Source organism: Anas acuta, chromosome 2 (assembly GCF_963932015.1).
Source record: "Anas acuta chromosome 2, bAnaAcu1.1, whole genome shotgun sequence".
NCBI classification, from domain to species: Eukaryota; Metazoa; Chordata; class Aves; order Anseriformes; family Anatidae; genus Anas; species Anas acuta.
In genome coordinates this window covers 121882046-121896642 of record NC_088980.1, presented here as the reverse complement: position 1 = coordinate 121896642, position 14597 = coordinate 121882046, and the positions used below count along the sequence as shown (strand labels likewise).

At 36.3% G+C, this 14597-nt stretch overlaps 1 protein-coding gene across 1 annotated transcript in view; it reads left to right on the top strand.

The window, feature by feature from the left end:
- Positions 1–14597, top strand: part of CYP7B1 (cytochrome P450 family 7 subfamily B member 1) — a 123326-nt gene that overhangs the window by 91523 nt on the left and 17206 nt on the right. The window contains exon 2 of the mRNA XM_068671981.1: positions 8814–8950. Coding sequence (XP_068528082.1) covers positions 8814–8950 — 137 coding nt within the window. The remainder of the gene's footprint in view (positions 1–8813; positions 8951–14597) is intronic.

The window sequence follows — 14597 nt, the reverse complement described above, 5'->3', positions numbered from 1 at the left end:
TGAATAGGGAAAGAGACATTACAACTAGTGAGGAGCAAAAGAAGAGTGCAGATTACAATATGCTCTCTGCTGAAATAAATTGCCTATATTTTGTGCTGAAAGAAGTAAAAGCTAAAATTGTGGAGGGCAGGGAGAGAAAAAAAAGGGGGGATTTCAAGCATAGCATCAGTTCAGATGGAGAAATGGAGATGTTAATCTAGGCTGGTGGCAGAAGGAGACGAAGCGGGAGAGAATGAATTTGTAATGGAGAGTTAGGTTTCAAGACTGTTTCTCCTAACATGCAATAGATTTTTAAAAGAAGGAAAAGATCGAAAACAGCAATCTGGAAAGCGAGTATATATAATCCTGTAACAAGGAAGAAGGCATAAGCTTCTGATATTGTGTTCATCTTAAAAACAGTAAGGTTTTTGAAACATTCACTGAGTACTCTATTCAATTGCTGTTCTCATCTGATGTATGCATTAGTGACAGGAGTAGTCACCTTCTCTCAGTGCTTCATCCCAACTTAGAATTGTATTTACAAATAAATGGACTAAGCAAGGTATCTGTGACATTTTTGTATTTATTCAACTCTTCAGACTTTGGAATTTTTCAGTACATTTTTTGAGCAAAATGTGCGTGTCCTAACTGTTAATCTTTTAATAAGGTTCATGAAATGTCTCACATCTGAAACTCTAGGAGGAGTGGTCGAAAATTGCTTTTAGATTGCTCATGTACTTCCAGTTGGGGAATGCATGGCTGTAATTGTGGAAGTCATGAAATTGTTAATTAAAAACTTCATAGCTGTGTTGCATCTTTTTTAAATATTAAATGATTTTTTTTATTCATATAAAGCTATGCACGTGCAGATTTTAAGACAGAGTAAGTGGCCCTGTTTCTCTGCGTAATTACGTAGATAAATCAGGAGTTGGCTGCTGGTATTTGCAAATCATGTACATGGCAGATAGAGCAAGTGAGACCAATATTCTGCAGTGTTCCTTTGGTGACCTGGAGTGGTATATAATGTACTCCGTTCAAAAGGACGGATGCACTCCCTCTACCACCTAAGTGAGCATCTCTAATCTATCTGTTGTTAGTAAAGAGCAATATTTTGAAAAAAGCCTTTTCACACCTTTTCTCTCCATTGATTATAGAGAACTTCAAGATGTCTGGCTTAACCAAGAAACCAGACTTTTGGACAGCTCACTTACAGGAAATAAAGCCTATATTTTCATTACCTGCTTTGTTCGAATGAACATCCTTCATTATTTAACATTCCTACAGTTTCAGAGAAAATAATAGTTGAATTTTATTATTTATTTTTTTTACTTCTGAAATTCTATGCTCTCTACTCAAAGAAAATACAGTTGATACACACAGAAGATGCAACATCGATGTATAATATTCTCCTCACTTTCCTTGTTAACATGGCTTTTTAAACGTGATGATGTCCCACCACTGTTTCTGAGATTGCCTGAATTTATTTGTTTGCTCTTTATTACGTAAGGAATGATTTCTGCATGTTTGAATATATTTCTGTGTGGAGTGCTGACATTCTTATCCACACTTCACTTGTCATTTCTAGGCCAGACGGTTAATATGATTTCCTACTATGAGCTACTTTCTGTGTACAGTTTTAACATGTGTTGCAGTAAGGCAATGTATTAAAGTGCAGAAATGGATTATGGAAGAGATGGATATCAGACGAGAGTTGTTGGGTTGTTGGTGAAGTCAATCATTGTGCAGTGTAAATATGTTCCTGACAGTGGTAAAGGGAAATGCTGGTGGAGTTCATATTCTGGTCCAGTCCTTCTCACATGAATATAGGGGAAAAAAAAGCATTTTATGTTTCTGGATAATATTAAAAGAGAAGGGGGCTGCAAAGGAGGGATTAGTGCTAACTAGTGACTAACCAGCAGCATCTGAGCTAATCTTTTCTCTGGGAAAAGGCTGAGGTCTGTAATGGTTCTGAAGCTGTTTTTTCTCATTGCTGTTGTGATACTGCTCAGAAAGCTGAGGTTGTGCTGGGGTGCAGAGCCGGGCGCATCGCCCACAAGATGCACCAGGTAATCACTGTGTGGTACTCAGTGCACGGTGCTGCGCTTCCAGGGGGGATGTGGGCTAACTTCAGGAAGTCGAGAGAGGAGTGGTGTGAGTACACAGAGCTCTAGAAAACAGTTGTGAGGAAGTACCAGAATAACCTGGGGTTGTTTAACCCAAAGAAGACTAAAGGAGAACATGATAAGTACCTTTGAATATATAAAGTTCCCCTGCAGAAGTAAAGGGGTTCGTTTATTCTCTTATCCTTTGTAGACAGAATGAGAAGTAGAGGGCTTGAAGTGCAGCATGAAGATAAAGGTTAGACATGACGAGAAATTTTCTGATAAGGACAGATTGCTTGGGGAGACTGGAGACTCCATTACTATCGTCAAGAGCAGCATAGGGGAGTAAGAGAGAAGGTGTTGGCATGAAGTAGCCATGAAGTAGCCTACCTGAAATGTGAACCACAAAATAAGTAACCTCTCAGCATCCCTTCCTAGACCATTTTTATTTGATCACAGTTGAACTAAGAAAGGAAAATACCCAGACTGGCCAAGTGATCCTAAATGTAAGATACGATAAAATAACCATGAGCTGCTTTTATTGACTTCACCCAGAGCAAAGACAACATAGCATTTCAGAGGAGGGGCCATAAGCACTGAATTTGTATTAACTTCTAATATCACTGAACTATTGTTGCATTTACCGAGTGTTTTGCATGACTCGGATTCTGGCTGTTATGAAACTTCAAATTACCTTTTGTGTAGAAATCTTCTGGGAATTTTAAGCCTCTGGTATACCTAAGCTAAAAGGGCTTTTTCAGTGGGTTTCCATTTTTAAACTGTTCAGAGTTATTTCTCAAAATGTTATTTTCCTGCTTTTTGGGTTTTTATGCAATGCCCCAGCCAGTCACTACAAGTAATGGTTGAATTTTTGTATGTGCCCTTCAACACACAAGTTTGAAGAGGTGATAAGTGCAGTGTGAACCTACAGCTGCTAAGATAATGTAGCTAAAAAAAAAAAAAAAAAAAAGATCCTAGACAGCAATATATCAGAGCTGCTGCATGAGTACTGGTATTTTTTGGATATCCAGGGATGACCCAAATGGAATTAATAGAAGAGGGGAAAAAATAATAGGTGAATAGGTTCTTGTAATGAAGGGTTTACTACAGAAGTTAGAGTTCTTAACCACAAAAAGCTTGTATGCTCTTACAGAAGAAATGCATTTTTATTGAAAATCCCAGAAGTTTTTGACAAAAATACTTTCAATATAAGTATTGCATTTTTCAGGAGGGAGAGGGAAGCCTTAATATTCACTGGTTGGTTGGTTTGTTCTCATCAGCATTTCTACTAGTTTGTCTCACATCACCATTATAGTCAGTCCTTGCCATATGCTCTTTTTGAAAGAACAAATACACTTTTCTTTTTTTTTTTTTTTTTGGTGTGCTCAAAGGTGTATTTCCTGCATCTAGGCATTGCTTTTTAACTCTTTTTTTCCCCAAATTTTGAGCACACCATTGAGCGCTGCAGTCAGTTTACCTCAATGAAGGTGTAGGCAGAGGAGGTGAGTTTTCCTTTCTGTGTGTGAAGAGCTAGCTTCTTCACTGAGTCAGTCCTCATGTGCATCTCCCTCCCAAGACATGGGCTGGTGAATCCATTTGCTCTACGTAAGCCCCCAGGTAGTGATCAGATAGAAGCAACAGCTGGTCCTCACCTCTGCAGGAAGTGTTCAAGCTGGGAATTCAAAGGTAGAAGACTATATTACTAAAGCTCTTTTCTGTCTAATCCTGCAGGGAATACTTTTAAATATTGCATGTGTTCAACCTGGAAAACTCTGAGTGCCAGGGGATCACTGAGGCAAATAATTTCAATGGGGTGTTTAAAGCCTGCTTAATTTTATAAGTATCAAAAATTTTTGTTGTGGACAAATGTCTGAAAGAAAGTTCTGATTTTTTGTTTTGTTTCGTCCTCATGGATTCAAACACCTAATGCTATGAAAAGGTTTGGGAGAAACTAGCTGCAAAATTAAAAAAAAAAAAAAAAAAAAAAAAAAAAGAGAGAAAGGAAAGAAAGAGAAAAAGAAAAGAAAGAAAGAAGGACTTGCTGGCTTTCTCCTGTCCTAAGTTTCCTGTGTCTCTCTTTCATAATACAACGAGACACTCGAGACACCACATTTCTGAGGATTACCTTTGTTGGGGTTGAAGCCTTTGGCCTCATTCTTTTCCTCACAGTTAGAGTGCTTATAAGCCCCTGGAAAGACACTGTCTGTCATGTCTTGTTGCTTAAATATTGTGATCGAGCCTGTGAATAATCTCAGACTGCTCTGACATGTTCATAATAGCTTTTGTTCTACTCCTGTGCCCACACATTTCCATTCCTTGAAGTCCCCCAGCATGGTTTGCTCCAACGTCGATGTAGGATGTGGTAGTTTGACCAAAAGTGATATGGAGAAATGAGACCAAAGCCTTTAGTTTTTGTGGGTGGTAATGATGGTTTAGAAAGTGCAAATGGCTCCTTTGTGGCAAGTGGCACAGTTAGACTTTGCTGGGCTCTTTTTCTCCCCAGCTTGGGGTTTCTTTCACCCATTGGTGCGAGTTGCTCAGAAGCGGCTGGCGGAGCCAGCGGTGCCCTGCAGAGTGACATTTTCTTGTGTGGCTTTTTCGGTCGTTCTTTGTGCAGCGGAGGCTGTGCTCACACCAGATGCCAATCATACACCACCAGTGGATTTGCAAGATTATAGGACAGGAAAAAAGATGAAGGTTAAGCACAGGGCACAATAGAGATTACTTATGGTAATGAATTGTATAATTTTTCTAGACAGATCTGGATTAATGTTTATCCCAGGCAAGAGATTACTGTATGTCTGATTCTAGTTGTAAACAGACATTATTAAACAGAAGGTTTATGTTCATGAAATGCGACTATGGGTGTTAAAGCACTTATGATTTATTATGTGCAAAGAGAAAAATTAACCTGTTCATCTGCTGTAGTACTAGATGTGCTGTGGATTTTTGCATAATTTGGAAGGCATCTGCTCCTTTGGAATACAAATAACGAGTGAAATGGGGAAGATTCTCCTCTCGTTTACACTGATCCAATGCCCTGCACTGCAGAGGAGTGGTGTAACCAGCAAAAGGATAGGCTTGTGTGCTTTTATAAAGCAATAATATTTCTATTACAGATAAATGTTGGCAAAGTCTGTTTGCTTGTGGATCAAAGGGTTTTTACTTTACAATAATAAAAAAAAATCTACATTGACATTCACAGAGCCTCACAAATGTTGACCTAATTTGGGTTTCCCAAATAATTCCCTTTTACTAATGGAAAACAACATTTAGAAAACTTTGAAATAAAATAAATAATATATATATAATCTATTTTTTTCACGTAATTTATGTTGCAACACATTTTTAATTTGGTTTACTGCATCACTGCTGCTTACCATAAATAAGACATAAATGATACAACAATCACATTTTTTAATACTGCCTTACCTTAGTAACTAAATAGTCACATCTGAGTCAGTGACTTAAATGTTTTAGGTGAGCTCAGAAATTCCTGTTAAAAGAAACTGTAAACAAACTCCAAAACTTTGCTTCTTTTTCATTACATGCTAACAAGGAAGCATCTTTTCAGCATGAAAGGGAAAGAAAAATTACAGTTATCAATAATCTATTCATTGTATTTTGTAGCCATAAGACTTTTTGCACAATGTTATTTGAAATTATCAATTTACCCGTGGTGGATGGATGATACAACTTCATTGGTTTCCTCCACTTTTTAATTGATCTGCCTACTAATAGATTGCATTGGATATGTTGCTGGTGCTTTATTTGTAAAATTTGCTCATATTAAGTCTTACTGATTGTAAAGAGATTTCTCAGTTAAGTGTAGATATTCCTGTATATATGTAAAAATAACCCAATATGTGAAAAAAATGACAACAACAACAAAATTAAGGAACATGCAGCAAATATGAGATGCTCAGTGTGTTAAGTGAATTAGGTTTTAAGCAGTTAAACTAGAACTGAGTACCATTATACATGGGATAGTCAGGTAGGAAGCTCTTAGTGCTTGAATATAAAAAGTTACCGTCTTAAATAGCAACTTAAATAGCCATCAAAACACTTCATACTGCTTTTTTTAAAAAAATAAAAATATTTCTTAGATATTTACATTTGATGCAAGTGTTACATTTGATACAAAAATCAATACCACAAGAAAACACTAAGATTAACATTTGTCGTATCTTGTCTAATGATCAGATTTTATCCGATCATTTATCGGATAGTCCTGTGTGAGCCCTGAGGTAAAAATTGTAAGAAATTAATTGCAAGGGGAAAGTTTGCGTGGGCTTCATTGATAGGTCATACCAACAGCTGTAAAAGCAGCACGGTGCAGGTAGTAAAAGCAGCACAAACTTTTGAGTTCTGTCAGACTGCAGGTGAGAAGTTGAGGTTTTCAGGAAGCCCAGCTGAGGTGAGCAGTACTGCCTAAAGCTTTGTGCAGTGAAGCATTACATTTCAGGGGGCAAGAAAGCCTCATCTACGCTCTTTTCTTCGCTGTGTGTTGGCAGACGTCTATGAGTCATTACAACCTCCATCTTCGAAAGAGAAGCAAAGATGGAGATGAAGACAGGTCTCTGTTATCAGCCCGCTGTGGGTCACGAGTCGAACGGGTGCTGCATTTCCCTCTGGAAGGCACAGAGCCATGCCACGGTGCTCAGCGGTACTAAGCTTATTGCTGCTGAGCTGAACACGGCTGCAGCAAATGGTGACCCTCACGTCTTTGCGATAGCAAAACGTCTCCCTGATGTGATCCCACGGACTCGGAGCATTAAGTTAATTTTCCCCTGGATCTCTGAGCTGCGTCCTCTTTACCCGGCGGAAAGCTGGTGAAGAATACAGCTTTTGACCGACTGACAGAACACGGAGAGTGAAATTAGATGCATTAAATTAGAATATGACAAAAAGCCTATCTAAATATTTGTCACAGGGCTACGTACGGGGTGTCGCGTCCAGTCCAGGAAGTGAAAGGAGGCCGCTGGTGGGACTGTGTAGTCTGGGGGGGGAAATTGGTAAATCATCCAGATTCATTACAAGCTTTGAGGGGATAATTAAGGGTATTGAGTGGGCTGTTACACTTCCAGGGTTGGTGATCCCTCTGATGTAATCTCAGATTAGTTCTTGTCTTGTCTTCACCTAACACAGAATTAACCAGTACAAAGTTTGCTGCACCACACAAGTAAATAATGGTGTTACTTGCCTGTGAGAGGACATATAGCATGTTGGCTTACGCAATGTGCACCTTCCCCACAATCAAGAAATCACTAGAAAACAAACAAACAAAAACCCCAAACCCTCAAAACCCAAAGAACCAAAAAAGCCAGTGCAAACACATAAGCTGTGAAATTTTCTAATTTGTACTAGAATGTTTGCAATGTTTATTTTCCAGTTAACAAAATTATTTTATTGAAAACCAACATTTGTAATTAGTGGCCAGTTAAACAGAAAGAGCTCAAGATGTGCAACTTGATTTGGCCACATCTGTTCATCTTTAAACTAAATTTATTCCAACTTTTTTTGCGGTAAGAGAGCAAATCACTGACCTATAATTTCCTCCACAGAAAGTTTTAATTAGAAAAAATTAAAAAAAAATAAATTCAGCATACATGTTTACCTTTTTTTTTTATTATTTTAATTTCTATTTGAGCAGTTCAAGGAGGAATGTGCCTATGATAGGGTTAATCCAGCTACATAAAAATCCATGCTGTGTATGATAGTAGTAAAGCTTGTGATCCCTTGATCTTTGATTAGATCCGAGCTAGTAAATATCTTGTGTTTAATCAGAATGAGTTGTTCTGCATGTAGTATAAGTCACCTTCACAGATGGGATGTAGCATCAGAGTTGTTCGTGAATATTTGTTTTAATCCTTTCCAGAGCAAGCATGCTTTATGTTTCTTTGTTGTAAATCAGATTCAAGCAACTAAAGACCAGCACGAAGGAAAGACGTTTACTTGCAGTTAGGAATAGGACAGCGTGAAAAGGACAGGAATAGGACCTTTTTTCCTTTGTAAAGAAAAATATAACTCGCTAGAATTTTGAAAGGTATATTATACTATTCCACAAACATAACTAACACACCATGGCTGCTTTTTCAGGCTGGATTACAAATATAATTATCTAGAATTTCATCTTAAACTGTTCATACATATTTCTGGCTTAGCAGACTATAAACATACAAAGTCTAAGATTTATTACGGTTAATGTTTGGCCACTATTATTATTCTTTATGTTAAAGGTATTTAATTAGAATGGTAGCTTTTTTTGTGTGCTGGTAAATGGAAATTCTTAAAACCTTATCTGTAAAGCTAATCGTTTAGTGTGGTATGTCAGCGTCCTATTTACCTAAATCTGTCATAATTGCCTTCTGATACATCTTCCTTTGACATGCAAAATATTGAAAACGAGAGGACTCTTCGCTGTGAGATTTTCTGCGGAATGTAATTTTTCTGTGTTCATAACTTTATGGTAATAACTGGACGACCTGTAGTTAAATGCATCTCAATTTCTCCCTCTTATTTTTCATAATCACCACACAGAGCCTTCTGTGCTCAGAGGTGTGATTAGATTTAACCTGCCGTCATATCTGAAGAACTTTCTGTACAACATATTATACATTGTAAGAATTATATGCGTAGATGGTAGGTCTAAGTGTAATATATAAATAGATATAAAGATGAGTTGCTCTCATGCCAAAGCTAATTCCTGATTTTTTTTTATGTTTTTAACAGGAAGACTGGAGAGCCCCCACTAATAAATGGCTGGATTCCTTACCTTGGGAAAGCTTTGATTTTTAGAAAAGATGCTTACAAATTCTTACTGGATCAGCAAAAGAAACTTGGAGATATTTTCACTGTACATATTGCTGGTGAGCAGTATTTTTGTACTTCTCTTGATCTTTCCATCAGTGATGTTAAATATTAATTCAGATGTTTAATTTAGAATCTTAACCAAAAACATTTCAGCATACCATAGGATACAATACATTAAATTCAAATGTTTTATATACATAAAAAGTATCCACAATATTTAGTTATGCTTATGTGTATTTATATACAGCTATAGGTATATATGCATATCGACAGAATTTTTAGACAAGTAATGTCTGAACATAGATTTTCCCAACACATATTAACGTGTATTGTTTTTTGTGTGTTTTTTTTTTTTTTCCTAAGGAAAGGAGAACTAACATCATCTTGACACTGCACAGAAAAATATCAGATTAAATTTAGAAAACACTTAAGAAAAAAAGTGCAGAATATGTTCTCACACATTTTACAACTGGTTGACAGGAACACAAGGGAATGAATGACACATTGACTCAGTGATACAATCAGGACTGGAACACAGAAACTTCCTGTTGCCAGTCTCTTACTCTGATCATGCTTGCTGAAAATAACAATATAATAAAGTATGATATAACCTTGCTGCTTTCTGTATTTATAGCTGTTTTACTACGCTAGCTCAAATACAAACATTTGAGTGACTTCACATATACACTGAAATGTACCAGAAAAGCACAGAATGAAACTGGAATCTTGAATGAAACCCAAATATATAAATTTACATATATATATATATATATATATATATATATACACATTTTACTAAAATCATTTTAAGATCAAGTATTTTCCTTTGTTCAGAAAAAGGCAAACTCCTATTAGTAGGTAGAAGTTATGGATCTTTTGTCCCTCTACATGCTGATATCCTTGTTCAAATGATGAATTTTATAGTTGCATCAATTATTACTTTACAGTTAAGTCTACCTCATTTTTAGCTATTCCTGTATTTTTAGAGAGTTTCAAAAAAATGTAAAATGTAAAGTTTGCTTGTTAATTTTGTGGCAGTGATTCTAGCTTTATTTTTCCATATAAACAATGTTTTGCAATACAAATATTTATTTTCTTCAAAAGTCTATTAATTAAATTACAAGCAGAATGTTTAATTAACATTTTTTTTCTTCCTGTTACCGAATATATTCTATTGTCCTTTGGAAGAGCATTTTACTGCTGTTAAATGCATTTTTTACTATTATTCATTCTTTTTTTATTATTATTCCTTTGGAAATTGGTGTGTTTCATCTTGAAGTGAGTTTAACACATCTTCAACTCTAATTTTATTTGAAATAGTCTTTTTTTATTGTTAATGTATACTCACATGATAATAAGTGAGTACAATAATGGCTTCTTTTGAGTAAAATTAATAATAATTCAAAGACTTACCATAGTGCATTCATGAAAGCAGATACAATCATACTTCAGAATCCTTAATTTGTTTAACCAAATAGTTATTTCTCTTTCCCCTTTTTATTGTTTTATATAAGACTGTATTTAGAGATTTGTGTCTTTAAGCAATTTGTGAGTGTAATTTAGTTTAATGAATTTCTGTTTGCATAATAAGCAGAATTCCATTTCAACTCATCTCCCTATTTTTAGGTATTTTGCAAAAGCTTTCATATATACAGGTAAATAGACTGAGTTATGGATATTGTTTCAGCCTTATACAAGGAAATCTTTGGTTTTGTGAATTTGTTGTATTGGAGATACTACCTCAAGTTCTCTTTTTTCAGTGTAAACATACTGACCATCAAGTTTTCACTGAGAAACAGCTTGTCAACCACAACTTGAAAAAGAAGATGAAGCTAGTTGGTAGCTCATGTCCTGTCCTGATTCTGAGACATGCAGGCTTTCTGTGTGTCTCAGTGATTTGACAAAGATGATGTTTGTATGTTCAGCAAACATAACGTAGCCGGCTGTGTATGTACTATCATTACTTTAGCCCCCTGGTGAGTGACTACAGGTTCTGTCAACAAATCCTATCAATATGTATTGTTCTAATTATTGGTTCTCAAACTAGTTCATTTGGAAAATGTGGAATGATGCTTGGAGTTTCTGTCATTGCCCCGTACCGGTAATGCGATTTCGCTGATTGTACTTTCCTATGTGATGAGCGAATGATTGTCATCCCTAAAAGTCGCAAGGGACATGGATGTCATCTTAATAAAGAAATTAAAAAGCACATCTTTCTATGAGAAACAATGTAAATTCCTGACCTGTCGCAGAAAATAGTTCTCTAATTGGTTTTGTGTGGTGGTGCAGCAGAATCGTTTTCCCCAAACGTCATACCGGCGAAGCACTACTGTACATCATTGTCAGCAGTTCAGCAGAATCTTCCTAATAAGAGGACGATTACGTAAATGCGATAGTCTTCAAAAAAGAAAGAGAGAGAGAGAAAAGAAAAGAAGAAGGAAGGGAAGAGAGAAAGAGAGAGATACTGAGTGGTTTTTTTTAGATGACAGTATGTCCCAGCCCAAGCTTTCTGCTTGCTAAGGATCAGCCGGGTAGGCAGACAGCTAGGTAAGAACATAAAGAACTTGAAGCAGTTTTCTCGCAGTTTCTTGGGATTAAACTTTGTCTCCGTTTGATGATACATTATTAGGAATGATACTGAGCATTGCAACACTGTCAATGAGACTAATTCAGATTTTGATAAAGTAATCTGTCTTCCGGTGTTTTTGCTAAGCACATTTGGCCTTTTATAATTCTGCTAATAAGTCATTCTTTTCTTTTAAATCATGACACACCTACAGTAAAATACCACATTTTTCTGTCTTAGGCAAAAGGTAATTTCCATGAACCCCTTACAAAGCTGAAGTATGCTGCAAGCATTACTGAAATAACATCCATCATTATATGTCATATGAAATGCTTGTCTTTCATCATTAGCATTAAAAAGCTCCAGAATGCATTATTAGAGTAATTTTTTAACTATCATACAAATACTGGCTTCTGTGCTCAGATTTACCAAAGTTGACAATTTTCATATTTTCCACATCAATCTTATTTTTCTAGGAGACTGTGTAAACTACAAGGAGATAACCAAGCTATTTGCAGCACGGTTGTAATGCAAACTGAAGGATTGGACAAGGAATATAAATTCTCTGAATCCATATTAAAAAAAAAAAAAGCTCAGAGGGCTTTTTAGAGAAACAAGTATACATTTATTATTTTGACTTGTTTCTATTGTACTAAATAAAAAAGCCAAACTACTGAGATTTGGGGTGTGACATTTCTGTATGACCTGGGTTTTTTGTTTTGTTTTGTTTTTATGTGTGTGTGTTAAAGGTATTTTTTTGCATTCTAACAAGGAAAGGCATTGTGCTTTCAGTGGTTTCTGTATAAATACATCAAATAGTTAAAGCTTCGTGATTTGGAAAGCATGTGGCATTCCTCCACTTTTGGTTGATCTGACATTTACTTTTGCCAGTACTCTGATGGAAACTCACAAGAATCAATATTTTGGTACCGTTTTAGAAAAGACTACTACAAGAGGTAATTCTTGGCATTAGCTGCAATGGAAAGGCATGGGAGGTGTGAGAGGGAATGCATTTTAAAATACTGTATAGTAAGTGGAAACTTGAGGAAAGGTTTCCATTTGTTGGTATCAAACACCACCAGGGACAATAAGTGGGAAGAGACTTCAACAGCGACAATGAAATGATTTGAAAAGAAAAATGAATTGCAATATTGACACTCAAAACTTTAGAGTCATACCTTGAGGTCAGAACATTTGTTAGGGTTTGGATGTTTGCTCTTCAGATCTTGAAGGGTGCTTAGGGTAAGGGAGATGTTAGGGCATGACTTTCTAATTCTGAGTGTTGCTGGATGGAAGGCAGGCACTGTGGTAACCTGTGCGGCTGCAACCGTGTGCAAGAATGATTGTAATTGCTAAGGCTTCCGTAACCAATCTTACAGCAATAACTTTCTAACTGCAGATTTTAGTCTTTAGATTTTAATCATTTTCTAATGAAGAGATCTAAAATTAGATCCTCTCTGAGGTACATAGACAAGCTGCCTTTGTTATTCAGGGGTTCCACTTTCCTGGCTAGAGACATTTAATAAATACAGTAACAAAAGTATTTTTTTTCATGTGTTTATACATATTGTTGACTTGCAGGGGAATGGTCTGGAGCCTGAACTGAATTCTACAAAATGAGTATTTTGGTACATACTTACTTTTTTTTCTACCAGGAACCTGATGAGAATAATAAAAATCAGGATCCGTGATGTTCTGTTTGTTAGAGATTTTCTCATCCAAAGTGTGCTACTGTTGAGAGAGTTTTGATTTAAAATTACTGCTAAAATAGTTTGTTTGTCTGAAAACCCATTTGCTGAAAATCTTTTCTTACTTAAAAATGATAAGAATTGATGTGCGTTTGCTAAGTGTCTGATTAAAGATCACAAAGAAACTCATATTTTGCATCAGAAATAAGCAGATGGTGGACAGATGGTTTAAATTAATATTAATTAAAAATCTTAACTTAAATTGTTTACCCTGTAAATGCAAAGTTAGGAAGCCAGCTTTCATCTTTAGGGTTAATAACACTCCAAGTTTATTTATTAAAAATCACTCCAATGGGCATTCTCTCCGAGCTTTGATCACAAAGATGGTGGCCTCAATAAGAGCATGCAAGTGCGTGAAAGCTGGGGCAAGAGGAGTGCAAAGAGAGCAGCTCTAAAGCTGAACAAAGACATGGGGAGATCCCGCAGAGGTTGGGGCTAAAAATTCCTGTGCAGTTTGGGAAGGAAGAAATGATCAGGGAAGAGGACTGGGAATTTAAGATCCTTTTGTCAAGCCGGTAAACTCTACAAGTGCCTCAAAAACCCTCACACTGTTGACAAAAATGAGGGTCAAATTCTCAATTTATCCTTGTCTTTCCTCGCTGTTTTCACTGGGATTGCAGTGGACGTAAACAGGATGAAAATTACATGCAAAGAAAGTCCAGAACACACCCGTCTTTACCACAGAGCCGTGTGTGTATATACAAGTCAGGATGCGGAATAACTATGATAATTCAAATATCACTATATGGTAACCATGGATACTTGTTGACATTTTTAGTGGTAGTGACTACTTTATCTCAGGACATCTGTCACAGAGCCAAATTTGGTCCTCAGTTAAGCATGTAGTGTTCCCATTAAAATCAAAGGAGATTTGTCCCTTTAGTGAGACAGAATTAGACTATAAGTGTGGTAAGCTTTGATATTTTATGGGTTTATGGCTAGGAGGTTTATCTCTATTTCACAGAGAATGTGTACATTTTAATGGGTACTTTTTTCCCTAATGCACCTGTCCTACAAGCTAAGAATCAGGAGCTCTAAATTTAGACTTAACAAGGGAATCATCCATAAAGAGTTAAGATTTAATTGGGCTTTGGGAGTATTACCATTTTGATTCATGACAGTTCACCAAAATATTCTTCTGTATTAGTTGACTTTATGCTTGGGGGAAATTTTCCAATTTTTTTTTTCTGGCATAGACAACTTCAAAAAGATGTCAAAAGCTACAATTCTGTACCTTAGTACAACTGGAGGTCCAGCTGTGGTCTCTCCTTAGTACCTCAGGAAGATGGAAAGTTGTCTGTGCACTCTGATACAATGTCTTATAATGCCAGGACAGTTTCTGCCCCAAAATTTTAAGAATGAGAGCCTCCTTCATTGTAAGCTAGGGCT